Source organism: Leishmania braziliensis, chromosome 6 (assembly GCF_000002845.2).
Source record: "Leishmania braziliensis MHOM/BR/75/M2904 complete genome, chromosome 6".
NCBI classification, from domain to species: Eukaryota; Euglenozoa; class Kinetoplastea; order Trypanosomatida; family Trypanosomatidae; genus Leishmania; species Leishmania braziliensis.
In genome coordinates this window covers 265693-279850 of record NC_009276.2, presented here as the reverse complement: position 1 = coordinate 279850, position 14158 = coordinate 265693, and the positions used below count along the sequence as shown (strand labels likewise).

At 61.9% G+C, this 14158-nt stretch overlaps 2 protein-coding genes across 2 annotated transcripts; both read right to left on the bottom strand.

Annotated features, from left to right (window-relative positions):
• Nucleotides 1-1583: 1583 nt before the first annotated feature.
• LBRM_06_0720 (putative serine-threonine dehydratase) lies at nt 1584-2600 on the bottom strand (the record flags this gene model as incomplete). Its single annotated transcript, XM_001561956.1, has 1 exon — nt 1584-2600. One exon carries the CDS (start codon nt 2598-2600, stop codon nt 1584-1586), a length of 1017 nt encoding a protein of 338 aa, XP_001562006.1.
• A 1769-nt stretch (nt 2601-4369) lies between these two features.
• On the bottom strand, nt 4370-9646 carry LBRM_06_0710 (conserved hypothetical protein; the record flags this gene model as incomplete). The annotated part of the gene is made up of 1 exon (XM_001561955.2): nt 4370-9646. The coding sequence occupies one exon, from the start codon at nt 9644-9646 to the stop codon at nt 4370-4372; it is 5277 nt and encodes a 1758-aa protein (XP_001562005.1).
• Between the last annotated feature and the right edge of the window lie 4512 nt (nt 9647-14158).

Here is a 14158-nt window from a genome sequence, read left to right as displayed (position 1 = left end):
CCTCGTGCAGCTGCTGGTCGTGACGGTTCGCCGACTGTGCCCCTCTCCTCCTCGCTTCGCAGAGAAGCAGAAAAAGAGGCAGACGCAGTGCACGAAGACAACAGGAGCTGCCATCTACTCTCGAGTGTATGCTTCGTCTCCGTCTCACTCTCCTTGGTGAGTGGGCAGCAGGCAGGAGCGGAGGCAGGGGCCGCGTGGCGGAGCCAAATCCCGCACACGTACAGGGGAGGAGTGAGATGACGACGACGACGATCGTCCGTCGCGAGGCGAAAATAGAAGCGTACAAAATGTGCGAAAGAGGAGGTGGGTGAAAGAGCGAGGTGCGAGCACGACTATCGGCGGGGTTGCAGGCGCTGACTGGGCGCGAGAACGGGGGGAGGGGAGGATACGGTGGGGAACTAAAGTAGACCCGCATGACGAGAGAAAAGGGCCAATGTGCTCTCCCTTCACGTACATGTCCTCCTCCTCCCCCCCCCCCCCACGGCCTCTCGCCCTCGACCTCGCTTCGGTCTCTCTGGCCAGGACTTGCCCCCCCCCTCCCCTCCGCTCAAGGCGGTGCAGGGCCTTTCCTTGCCCAGGGAACAGCGAGGGAAGGGAGGGTGGGAGGCGCATCTCACACGATCGACGTGCCGCTGTGAGTTACGCACGGAAGACGAAACCAAAAAATAAAAATACAAATTTTCAATGGAAAGGGGGCCCACATTTTCGTTGGTGCGCCGCCGCCGCCCCCTCCCTCCCTCCTCCTCCGTCCGCGTGTTGGATCCGGCGAGAAGACGGAAAGGGGGGGGGGTCGGCGGCGGTTCCCTGCAGCGTCCCACTACACCTGCACGGACAACGTCCACACTCCTAATGGCACGAACGTGCGTGAGTCAGTGAGTTAGCAGGCGCGCGAGTGCGCATCTGTGTACAACACAAGAAAGCTGCAGGTGTGTAAGGGGGAGAACTAGCCGAGGAAGCTGCAGGCGTGCGCTCCACGTGCGTCCCTCACGGAAGCACGATGAGGCGCTGCCAACAGGGGAAAGAGAAGAGGAAAGGAGCGGCTGGAGCTGTGAGGCTGACCTCTGAAGAGCGGCAAGCGAGGAAAGGGGAAGTCTAAGGACAAGTAAGAAGCAGAAGCAACAACACAGAACAACAAAAAGAGGGGAAAACGAAGAACGAATGGGGGATGATCCGAAGATAGCAGGTAGGCCACAACGATCAACACACACGCACACACGGGAGTCCGCAGAGTGAGAGAGACGCACATACAGCCATATCGATGCGCATAGCGCACGCTCTCTCTCTCTCTCCATTGCAATCGCTATGTACACCACTCTCTTGCGCTTTCGTTCTCACCCTGTGTTTCTGGCAGTATGCTGGCATGGGTCGATCGGCTGCGAGGGGGAGAAAGAGAGAGAAGGGAAGATCGGATGGACAGGCTTGGCTGCGGCTGTGTGAACGACTGGAGCAGCCGCGCACACGGACGCTGAGAGGTGAAGCCAAGAGAGAAATGGACGCTAATACAACCACCACCGCTGTCCAGCAGAGCGAGCGTGAGTGTGATCACGCGTACAGGTCGGCCCTTACAGGGCATCCCAACCACCTTAGAGCCGCGCTGTCGCAATCTTCGGTACATCGTTGAGGTCCACATTACCGCCGGAGAGTACAATGCAAATTCGACGGTAGTGGCTCAGCTTCTGGGGGCAGGCCAGCACGGCCGCCACGGCAATGGCCGCGTTCGTGTCCACGACGAGTTTGCAGCGCTCGTACACGTAGCGGAAAGCGTAGCACATCTCCTCCTTCGACACGTGCACGACGCCGTCCACGTAGCGGTCAATGTAGCTGTTCGCGAGGTCTGTCAGCTCCGTACGGATGCCGTGCTTGTTGCCCTTGGGGCGCTGCTGGTCGCCTTTGCTCTTGCGCGCCTGGATGACCTCGCCGCGCTTGAAAACAGTGTAGTGATCCGGCGGCACGGCCAGCTCTGCAGCGAAGACACCAACGTGCGGCTTCATGCCCTTTACGGCGATCGCTGTACCCGCTAGCAGGGCACCACCACCGACCGGGACAACGACGCAGTCCACCGAGCAGTCTGTCTGGAGCATAAGCTCGATGCCAGTCGTGCCGTGGCCGGCGATGATAGCCTCGTCGCTGTACGGATTCACAATGATGCTTTGGTTGCGCGTCTTGCCGGTTGGCTTGTCGAACTCCGCCCGGAGTCGCTCCTCCATCTCCACGCGGCTCTTGAGATCCGGCTTGCAGTAGTAAAAGTTCCCATTGTAGAGGCGAATGCTACGCGTGATAAGGCTGTTCGTGTCCTCTGGCACGACGACGTGCGCTGTACTCTGGAAGTTATTCGCCGCGCATGCCAGCGCTGCACCGCCGTTGCCGCTGCTGTGGGTGACAAAATTATTGATCCCGAGATCCTCCTCCTTGGCACGGATCACGCGGTACGTCATGCCGCGGACGTGGTAGCTACCGGTGCGCTGCAGGTTCTCGCACTTGAGCATGACACTCTCGTGCCGCGTCTTGCCATGCAGGACGTTGCTCTCGATGATCGGTGTCTCATACACATAGCCCTCCAGCGCCTTGCGCGCCGCCATGATATCGCTGAAGGTTGGCATGATGACCCTGGAAGCCTCTTCCGTGTAAAGAGTCCGGCTTGACAGTCGGGGTACCTCTGACGAAAGAGGAAGGGGGGAGGAGGAGGGAGGAGGAGGTCGCAGAGCGCGTGTGAGCAAGTCGTTCGAGGCGCGCTGCTGCACGTACAGAGACACAAGGGCAAGAGCAAACACCAAACAGAGAGAAGTGGGGGACGAGCGGCACCCCTTAACGACCGTCACAGAGGTGTCCAGAGTGCAATCCACCACCACCGTCAGCAGCAGCTGAATTGCAGAGTGAGATGCAAACTCAGTCGCACACCCACGCGCGCGAGAGGAATGTGCGTCGGTGACGGACGCAAATCGAGGCGGCAGCAAAGAAGGATGTGTGAAGCGCAATAGAGAGTAGTCGCGCTGTCACGGCGCCGACAGAGGTGAGCGAGGAGGGGGTGCACTGGAGGAAACGAGCGCACACGCGCCTGTGCGTGAGAGAGACTGCCAGTGGTGTGAAGGAGGACAGGGAGAGGCAGTAAGCCCGCGCGCCTCTCTTTGTGGTTGTGTCGAGGTGTATAGACTTAAAAGGAGAGTGGCGTGACCCCCTTTGGGTGCGCTTTGATTGTATTTCAGTTGAGCCTGAGAAGAGGCAGAGAGAGAGAGAGAGAGCAAAGACAAAAAAACGCACAGACTGAGAGCAGCGTGCAATCTCACCTAGGTGGTGGCGGTGGGGGGAGGGGAGAAGGGGGAGGGGGGGATATAGCGCTGTGAGAAAGCGGGCTTTGAGCGAGCTTGGAGTATCAGAGCACAAGCACAGTGGCAGCAGCAGCAGCAGCAGCAGCACGGCTACAATAGGTACACGGGGGATGGGAAGGACGAGGAAGAAGCAATCCGTGAGTGAGGTAGATAGTAATAAGAGGAGGAGAGGAAAGGAGAGAGCACGGAGCGGGGCTATGCTAGACGTGTGGAATGCCTCGGGGCGTGAAGAGGGGGGCGGGTCGTGGCGGAATGCGCGTTTCTACAAGACGCACAGAAAGAGGGGGAAAAAAGGGGGGTGGAAGCACTGGTCGCACAGAGAGAGAGAGAGAGAGGCAGCAGAAGAACACCAGGTCAGCTGCTGATCGCACGCTTCACAATAGTGGTTTGGTGGTGAGTGCTCGAGCGAGGAGGCGGGAGCGGGAGATGCGAGTAGCGCACGTGTACGTGCATGATGCGTTGAAAGGAGAGGACGGGGCTGCGTATCAGGAAGAGTGGGGAGAAAGGGAACTGGCGGAAGAGAGATGCCTGTTGTACCGGTGAGAGTGGTGCTGATGGAACCGAATGCCCATGCCACTGTGTTGGCGTCGGTGTGTGAGCGCCAACGATCACCCTCCTCCTTCGCCTTCACCGCCCTCCTCCCTGATCGCACGGAGTAGAAGAGAAGCGCTATGCAAGCTTACACAAATGCGCACAGTCAGTGGCCTTCTCCCCCACGCCATCCTCAGTCCCTCCTCTCCTGCCTGCCTCCCTCTGGTAGCCTTGATTACCCGGCTGTGGGGCAAGCAGAAATTCATCAGCACCATCGTCACCGCCCAGGTGTCCCCCCTCTCTCTCTCTCTCGGCTATGCCATTGGATTCAACGCTGGTGCGGTGGTTATGTTTTCCTTCTTAGCCTCTGCTGCGGTGAGGAATATGGTCGTCTGCACTGTCGCCCCTTCCCTCGCCTCCGCGTGCCTGCGCCGACCAGAGCGTGTGAGGGTGATGGCGATGCATGTGAGCAGGCGAGATTGACGCCACAACACCACTAAGAACATGCTGATTCACAGCTCCTCCATGACTGCAGTAGCCTGCCGGCGCGCCGCTTCGACGCGCATCGTGTCGATGGCGTCCTCTAGCGCCGCTTTCCACGTCAGCAGCTGCGCCACGTCGCCATCGTGGCCAAAGCTGCCACGGCTTTGACCATCACGCAACTGCGAAGCCATGAGCGCCTCCTGACTTGGGTAGTGAGCGGCGCTGACAAAGCCGCTGCCTCTGTTCGAGTCGAGTAAGTTGCGCAGCACAGCAATGCCGGTGTCAGCGGGGCGCAGTGAGCAGAGTGGGTATCCACGAGTGAGCGCCGTCGCTGAGGACAACGACAGCAAATCGTGGCCACCGCACTCCTCGCCGACAAGCGCCTGCCCCATCCTCATGCTTGCGTCTTTCTCGCCCCCCTGCTGGAGTGCTGAGGTGCGCCATAGCTTTGACTCCGCATGGAGGGCAGCGGTGCCAGTGGCATCCGAGGAAAACGATTCGGCCGCATCCGCCCGGCTCAGTGCTGCGTGGATACCCTCGTGAACGTCGCACCAGACAACTGCGCCAATGTCGTCAGCGCGCGGCAGAAGAACCTGGAAGAAGACATCGTGCGCCGTCGCCACGGAGCCACCGGCGGCGAGGCGTAACAGCGCACTCGCTATGTCGTACTCCAGCGCTGTAATCCACGTCCCGGTGGTGGTAAGACCTGGGATGAGGGATGCGATGGCTGCTCTCCCGGGTAGTTGCTTCATCGCTCTCTCACAGCCCTCTCCCTCCGTCCTAAACCCTCCAGGTGTCTCGCCGTGGCGCTGCAGCTGCTGGTCTTCAATATCGTCGACGGTGGTGACCCAGGCGCAAGGCGCCTCCGGCGAGCCAAACAGCGCCGCCCGCCGTGCCTCGAGTGCTTGCGACAGCCAGCCCTCCATCTCTGCGCTCGTTGCGATACTTGACAGGTAGGCGGCAGTGTAGGATGTATCGCGCTCGATGCCGTTACCGTAGTCAAGGATGTGCGGCCAGGAAGAGATGCCGCCCGGGTGCCCCAGCGCCTGTGCATCGCTGTTGGACAGCGGTGGCAGCGCGTAGGACGACTGGGATGACTCGCCATCGCACATCAAGGAGAGCTGGCGCCGCAGCGTGGCTCGCAGGTGGCCCTCGAGAGAGCTCGACGCGGTCAGCAGATGGTGCAGCTTAGCCTCAACACCCGCCGTGTCAGGCTTCTTCGGAGATGTCCCGCCACCCTCTCGCTGCGTCTTCTGGTGCCACCGGCTGGTCTGCCTGCACCTCCGTTCTGCAGGGGCAAAGAAAGGCGCCAGTGGGATAATGAGCTCATCATACTGCTCCGTGACGACGGGCTCAGCCACCATCGTGTAGCCCAGCAGCTCCGGGTGAGCACCCTGCGTGCGCGGGTCGCGAGCAGGCGGAATAGCGGCTGGAAGTCGAGGGCGGTGACTAAATCGCAGTAGATGCTGCAGCACCACCACGTTGCTGCCGTGGCCGACGTGCACCTCCGTCAAGGGCCGGTGCACACAGCCGCCGCCGCCGCCACCCGAAGCCCCGGGAGTGCTGGACGCAGCAGGGCTGCGGGGTGTGCCACTGCTCACTCGCGAAGCGCCAAAGCGGTGGGGACGCCGACCTGCACTGCGACGAGAAGGTGGCACCTGTAGCGGTGATGGTGGAGGGACATTTGGCGAAGATGCACCTCCACCATCACCAGCCGTGACGCCCACGAGCGGCTGCCCGCCAGCGATGCGGCTGCTGCCTGGGGCATGCACGGTGCTGGGCCCACCCATCCTCGCCTCTTGCTGCGGCAAAGACGAGCTCGCGTGAGTCTGAGGCGCTGCCACTGGACTGGGAGTGATGCTACCGCTGCGGGAAGAGGAAAGCGACCCGTCGCCGCTCATCTCTGACTTAGTCGGGAACGAGAGTGCCTGGGGGCTGCCCGTGGGACTGCCACCACACATGGACACCTCGCTGCCACTCCGACCGCGAGCATCATCGCTACCACCGCCGTTCACATCGCTGTCACTCGATGACGAGGAAGACTGGGAGGAGGCTGGGGAAGACGTCGCGTCACAGGTCGCCAAGTGCACCGGCAGGTACGGGCCACGGTAGTAGGTCGCACGCGCCCCGCTGTTTGAGTTGATGTCCAGCAAGCTGTCGTAGTGAAACTGGTGGCGAAGCTCGTGTAGCGGCAGCGCCGGGGTGGGCGCTAGAGTGCCGGACGTGCTCGGCGGCGGCATCGTCAATGCATTCCACAGGTGACTCGGACCTCGCACGCCGCCGGTGACGTACGTCGAGACGGGGTCGTGTGGCTTCGTGCCACGGCCATCACACGTCTGCATGGCACTGCGGCCGTTGAAGCCACAGTAGTACTCGAGCAGCCGTCTCTGCGACTGCCGGGAGGCCCTAGTGTGGACAGGTAGCTTCAGATACACGTGAATCGAGAGGATGAACTCGCCCCAGCCCACCTCCGTCAGTTCAAACGGGGCGGAGGCGACAGTGCGCACACACGGCACGAAGCTCTCGTCCAGCACAAAGACCACCTTGTCTATGAAGTCCGACAGGTAGTCGTCCGGCGATGCGGTCGAGGTGCTGAAGACGGAGGTCTGCGAGTCGCCCACCGCGCCAAGGGCAGCAGTAGCACCGCTACCGCCACCACCACGAGCAGCAGCCGCGTTGCTGTCGCCGAGGCTGGCGCATGAGTTGATAGACGAATCCGGTGATGGCGAAGAAGGGGACGGCGGGAATGCTCTGGGCTGCTGTACCCGTGATGATGAGGGCGGGCGCGCATTCAAGCCGGCGACCTCCTCCGGATGGCCGTTCCACAAGCCACGCACGTACACAGTCCACTGGTGGCTCTTATCCTTGCTCTCCGGATTGACAAGCTGCACGCAGCCGCCGACGACAACAGGGACAATCAATGACTGATTCGGATAGCAGTGTAGGCGGCGACTGCCGCGCTCAGCATCGGATGCAGTGGCCGCCACAGACGTCCTGAACGGCGTGGCTCCTCGCTGACGATGGAAGCGATCGTGCCACTCTGCGTCTCCGTCCTCGTCGCCCACTTCCACCTTCACTACACTGTGCTGATCAGCGCTAGGCTTCGCCGCGTTTGCATCCACCGAAGCTGCGAGGATTACGGGCGGTGACACACGCAGTGGCGGCGGGTGCTGATACACGCGTAGCCCAGGCATCAACAGCGGGCTGTAGGGGTGGCTAAGCAGCATCGATGGCGTGCGGTGCTGCTCGGCACGCCACGATGACACAATTCGCCGTCCCTGCGTGTAAAGCTCACAGGCATTCGCCGTGTGTGAGAGGGGCACTGCTGCGGGGGAAGCGCTTCGGCGCTTCAGGGTGGTGTTCAGGAGAGAAGACAGCTTGGCCCACGCCTCGCTAGAAGTCGTCTGTATACCACGACTGCCAAGTCGCCCGCCGACGGCATGTGACAGCGGTGCGTCGGAGGACAAGCTGTGCTGCCGGTGGCAACCCCCGCTGTTCCACACATAGCGCGGCCTCACTGGCATCACTGAAGGGTCTTCTAATGGGGACGATGCAGCGGCGCTGGGAGGCTGATATGCGCGTGTCCCTGCCCCACCCCCTCCATAGGTGCTCGTTGTAGCTGGCACCGCAGCGCACAGGGCAGATGATGGATAAAACACGTTGTAAGTAAGGCGTACGCGGCGGCGCTGCTGGCGCAGCAGCTGCTCTTGATCCTCCTGTGCCTTCAGCAGACCTTGCTGGCGCTGCGCAAGGGAAGAAACGGTGCGAGCACCAGGGGCAGGCACCGCCGCCGCAGCAGCAGCAGCAGCCGCACCCACGGTGGTACCGTTTGTTAGTGCCCTGAGAGATCCTGAGGCAAGCGGACTTGTGCATCCACCGCCTGTGCTGTCCACGGAGACCACGGTGACAGCGGGCGCAGCCAACGATGGAGCTGCTGCTGTGATGGCGGCGGAACGGCTTCCAGGCGACTGTGAAGCCGGTGACAGCGACCGGCTGCGCTTAGCGATTGCGTCGCCGCTACCCCTCTGACATCCACCTCGTCGGTTGCCGCCGCTAACAGTTGCGGTGACGTGGTCGGCCGCCACGACTGTAACAGCAGCACCGTCACCTTTGAGTTTGGGATGGGCACTCGTGTGCCGCTGTTCCTTCAGCTCCTCCGCCTCCTCGTCGCCACGGCGTCGTCGCCCACCACGGCTTGGCTTCACCGCCTTCGCTGCCACCTCAGCTGGCGCCTCCTTGACGCTCCGCCGTGTCCTTCGTGGAGGTTTTTCACCAGTGGCAGTGCTCGTGGCGCCACCTAATGTGACCGCCACGTCAGCAGCAGCGGCAGCTGCCAAGGACAACTGCTGACTTTTTGGTGGTCGACCACGCTTGCGCTTGATGGGCAGCCCATCAGGGGTGAAGAGCGGCGGTGACGCCGAGGCACGGAGTCTGCGGGTGGGCCGCGTCGTTGTGACGCTCGCCGTCGTCGGTGTGAGTGGTGCTGAGGAGCCCTGTGAAGACACTGCTGACGTCCGGGCCGCGCCTCGTCCACTGCCGCTGCGGCCGCGACCACGCCCACGAGCAGCAGTTGTGGTCACTTCGCTGTAGTCGACCCGTGAGCGCGGGGTGGTGGTGCTTGTGCTCGCTGTGGCCACGGAAGAGTCGGCGTTGTCGCTGTCCTCGTCTTCCCCCTCCTCGTCCCCATCGTCGCTTTCCTCATCGAAGCTGTACACCTCCGACGTACCGTCAGACTCGTCGTCACCGCTCTCGTCCTCCTCTGCCGCGTCATCGTCATCAGCGTCCTCATCTTCGCCATCACTATCGTCATCCTCCTCGGCATCGCCAGCGATCTGTGCATTGGCATCAGCGGCGGTCCCGACATGTCCTCGATCACCACCTCTCCTACGCCCGCGACCTCTACCACGACCGCGCCCGCGGCCAGATGACGACGCCAAGCGGTGAGCGACGCCGCCACGGCCACCACGATAGCCTGTGCTAGTGGATACCACACTAGCGCTACTGCCACCGCTGCCGGACGTCGCGGTATGTGTCACCACCAGCTGTGGCGGGATGGAGCGCGCCAGAGCGCTTAGGTCAATCCTGTTGCCCGCCGTGTCCATGCAAGCAAACCCCTTCGCCAACTCCCGCGGCGACAGCGCCGTTGTCGGAAAGGCTGATGATGAGGCGGCAACGGCTGTTGAGAGAAGGTCGGCCACAGTGGCATGTGCCGCCGCCTGCAGCGACACGTGGGAGATGCGGCCGTCCACGTGCAGCTCAACGCTCTTCGAGGTGCCCTCGCGCTCGTGTGGGAGAGAGCGATGCATGGCAAGTGGTGGTAATCTGCTGAGACTGGTTGGGTTGCTGTGTGTATGTGTGTGTGTGGGGGGGGGGGTTCTGATGAGGAGCGGGAAAGAGCGCACCCCTAAGGCAGAGCACTGTTGTGCGCGTGAAGGAAAGAGGTGGAGCAGAAGCAGGAGGGTGAGGGAGGCGGCAGTGGCTGAGGCCAGCCCTCGTAACCCTGCGCTATCAAACAAACGAGAAACACGCGCGCAAGTACGTTCACGCACACGCGGGCAGAGTTCACGCGAAGAGCGAGCGCGCGGGTGAGAAAGAGGAGGGAGAAGAACGTCAGGGCGTGCGTAGATCGATGTGTCTGCACGTAAGTGAATCTCGCGTCGAAGCGGTTCGCCCTCCGACTCTAGTGCCTCTTCCCTCTACTCCCATACACTTGAACAGTGTCACTTCCTCGCCTTTCCTGTTCGCACTTGACGCTGTATCGAGACAAGGAGGAAGGCAAAGATGAAAGAGGAGCGACACAGGCCCGCTCGCTAATTCGTGTTGCGGAGTATCAGGTGCGCGTGTAGCGCGGGGTGGTGGGAAGGGGGTGCTACGACAGGTTTCGGGAGAGCTACACACAGAGGCGTGGAGAGAGAGAGAGACGAGAGAGAGAAAGGGCGGTAGAGACAGTGAGCGTTATCAGCAGCGATGTCGGCGCCATCGCGTTGCCGCTGTGAAAAGGGAAAATTGAACGAGAGGGAGGGAAGAGAGAGAGAAGAGAGAGAGAGAGACGCACTACGCACACGTGTCCTCCCAGCTCCTGTCCTAAGCATGCGTGCCCACACACCTTGAGCGGGGGGAGGGGGAGGGGGAGGGCAAGAGGGGGTGTCAGCGGAGAACAAAGCTTCAAGAATGGAGAGGAGCGCTACGACGATGCCGATGGCGGCAGCGCCCCCTCCCCCCCTCCCTTAGCGAGAGAGACACACACCGGCGTACTTGAGCAGGTCCGCTCTACCGCCGTGCGGCAACTCGTTCGTGGTGACCTCGGGCATACGAGGGGCCTGGCGCGGTCCGAATTGGCGGCGAGTCGCTATGAGTGCGCGATGGCAACACGCATGTCGTCCTGAGCCTCTGCTGAGTTGCCCCAGTCGATCAACCAGTGCCTCGACCCCACATCGCCCACAGCGACGCGTCACGCGGCAAGTAGAAAAGCGCCATGGTGCATGCAGCCCTTTCCATCGAGCGCATTCCTGGGAAGCTCAGCGCACCGATATGCAAGGAAGCTGAAGCACCCACCGAAGTACGCGTCGTGAGGGTAAAAGAGGTTCATGTTCTCCTCGCCCCCCGCGTTACAGCCTGTGGCAGATGCAGTCGCACGCTTGCACCTCACGGTCGTAGTGCTCGAGCTTTGGGGGGGGGGGGATGCAGTCATGACAACAGAAGTAGTAGTTGTGGCGGCAGCAGCACCGCCGCTGCTCGCACCCAGCAGTGTCGTCGGCACCACCTCATCCTTGCGGGCGCCGAGCATGAGTGCTGGGATGGCTAGGTGCAGCTTTTGGAGGGCCATGAAGACGACACAGTCGAGAACGAAGTGGAACACGGGTGGCCAGCGTCGTCGCTCGAGCGGCCACGGACGGCGCCACAAGCACCATGGGTGTGGCGAGCAGCCCACAGAGAGGAATCACAGCAGCCCCCGCAGGCACACCACAGCCACCCTCCACCACGCCACCAGACGGTGCTGCCGCCGTCACCGTGACTGCTGTCGTCGCGTTCAGCGAGGACACGACAGATGGCGCAGAGAGCGGGCTGACTGTACCTTCACCGCCACGGCGTGTGGCCCATAACGTGATGCAGTGAGTCCTCCGCCACCTTTACTCGCGCAACCGCTGCCACCATGAACACGGCGAGCTCCTCACAAAAAGAGAAGGCACTGCAGTCACTGGCGCGAGCATTGGCCACGCACCTCGAACGGCGGCCCCCATGTGGGGCCCGATAGTTTGCACATTGTAGGCACCTCTCCGGCTGCTGTCGTACTACTACTTCCCCTCCTTGTACGCTTCGCTACTTGCCGCCTCGTTGCCGTTGCTCCAATAGCCACGAGCGCCGGGGATCCTGCTGGCAGCTGTGCTGGCGCTTGTCCTCGTCATCGTCGGTGCTGCGCCTGCCTTCTCTGGTGGCGGTGCAGGCGTGCGGTTGCCAAGGTACTCAGCAACGAAGTCGCTTGACTGGTAATGCGCCCAACGAACATCGAGGTCGGTGGCGTTAAGTCTGAAGGCGAGGAAATGGAGATAAACACCCTCTTACGGCAAGCCTCGGAGCAGCTCCACAAGACTGCCAGCGGGTTGCATCAGTGAGAGTGGTGGTGGACGCGGCGAATATGGCACATGTGTCATTGCTGTCGTTGCGGTGGTCACAGGATGCCTCGTTGCCGTATGTGGCGAGTCCGTCATGCCAACAGCGGTGTGTTTTTTCGATTCGGCAAGCATCATGACCGTCGAGGATGCGGTGCTGCGCAGCTCGAGGAACAACAGCGGAGACGTTCTCCGGTCGGTGTCGCCGCAGCCTCCGAACGACCTGCCCCATGTTCCTGTGACCGCTGGGGTGGCCTTTCACCGCCAGGCATGGGCACCCGCAGCGAAAAAAAAGCCCCTGTCAGAGTCGTCAAGGACGCTGGTAGAAGCATCAGCGATGCGTGTGCACCCCGAGGACTGCGTGGCAACCCCCTGCGATGGCGTGGCAGAGAAAATACTGACGGTGTTGCGGTTGCCGTTGCTTCCACCACTGTTTCGATACTCTCATGGTGCTCGACGGGGACTCCGGCACTTGCACAGCCCTGGACACCAGAGCCGCTGCCGTCGTGAGCCCCAGGGGAAGGCGACGAGGCGGGCTTATGCGCTGACGGAAACCGCATGCACGACAGATCCCTTGCTCGCTGCATGAGTGAGCAGAGAAGCGACACGAGGAACCGAGAGAGAGAGAGACAGAGTGAGGGCGGGGAAGATAGGCCTCAGCGATGGCCACAACAACAACAACGCGAGCGGCAACAGCAAGCGAGCCACAGAGATGAAGCATGCACAGCTGCAAACAAAGCTAAGATATGGCGAGAAGACGAGAGAGAAGAAAAGAGGGGGGGTTGCGCTGTCCCCCTGCTGCCGCCTCGGGCGTTACGCCTGGGTGCGTTGCATTAAGCCGAATTGGTGCCGCCCCTCATCGTGCGTGGAAGTGGGGTGTGAAACGAGCACTAAAGAGGAGGGGGTGGAAGAGGAAGAGGAAGAGGAAGAGGAAGAGGGGAGCGAAGGAGCGACAGGCATGGAGGAAAGAGTGCCAGACAACAACAGAGTCCAGAGTTGCAGACAAGTTCGAGCGCGCGTCAGTGCATGAAGGAGAGAGTGACACGTGTAGGGGGGAGGGAGGGAGGAAGTCGCCGCGACGCACGACACAGACATGTTGGTCTGTGTATGAGGGGGGAGGGGGGGTATGCGACTCCTCCAGACCACGCCCCCCCCCAAAAAGACCCCCACCCACCGGAACGCCACCCCCGGGGGGGGGGGAAAACGGTCCCTTGTCAAAAATTCCCTCAGGGCAGAACTTATCCACCCCCCAGCCCACAGAAGTAAGCCCCCCATACGCGCGTCACAATAGCCAATCAAGCCACACCCACAGATCATGACCATGCCTAGCCGCGCCCACACGATACGCGCACCCAGCCTCCTTCGACGGCCCCATCACAAGACAGCCGAAGCGGCTGAACCCGAATCTCTTTTTTTGAAATCTCTCCACGGCCTCTGGGACCCTGTGTGAGGGGCACCAGACGCCTCCCCTCCTGACCAATCCCCACCCATCGCCACTACACCCCAGCTCATCTCAGCCGGCAGACCCCCCCGCGCCACCCCTCCACCACACCCCCCTATCACCACTCGCCCACGCGCGCGACCCTCCCCCCAGACCCACGCAACACACAACACCGAGCAAAGTCAACAAGACAGGCACCGCGAAGCACCATCCCGCTACGCAGAACCACCTCTCCCCCCTACCCCACCCCCCTCTATGTCATCGTTAACACAAAGCGCAAGCCACAACAAACTTACCCCCTCCCTCCCACGCAATACACCAGCCGACAGGCCTCCCGAGGAGCACGCACGACCTGATCCCACAGGCCCCCCACTTCCCTCCACCACCCTTCCCCCTGCAAGCCGCACTGCCCCCGCCCCACACTACCTACAAAGCCGAAACCCAGACCCAGCCATCCCGCCTACCGCCACGGACCCACCTACCCGCCAGGAAACCGCCGGCTAACACCTGCAGTCAACACATCAACCGCACCACGTAGACGGACCATCAGACCCACCCCCTTCTTACCCCGCGTTACCACCCACCGATCCGCATACGAACGCCGAACCACGCTACAGCACACACTGACATCCCCCCACCTCAGCTCCTGCCATCACGCTCACCTACCTACACCATTGTAGCTACCACGTCCCTCCTACATGGCTGCCAACAACTTCCGCGCTGCACTAGTCCCGACCATCTAACTCCCGGCTTGCTACGCGCCCAAT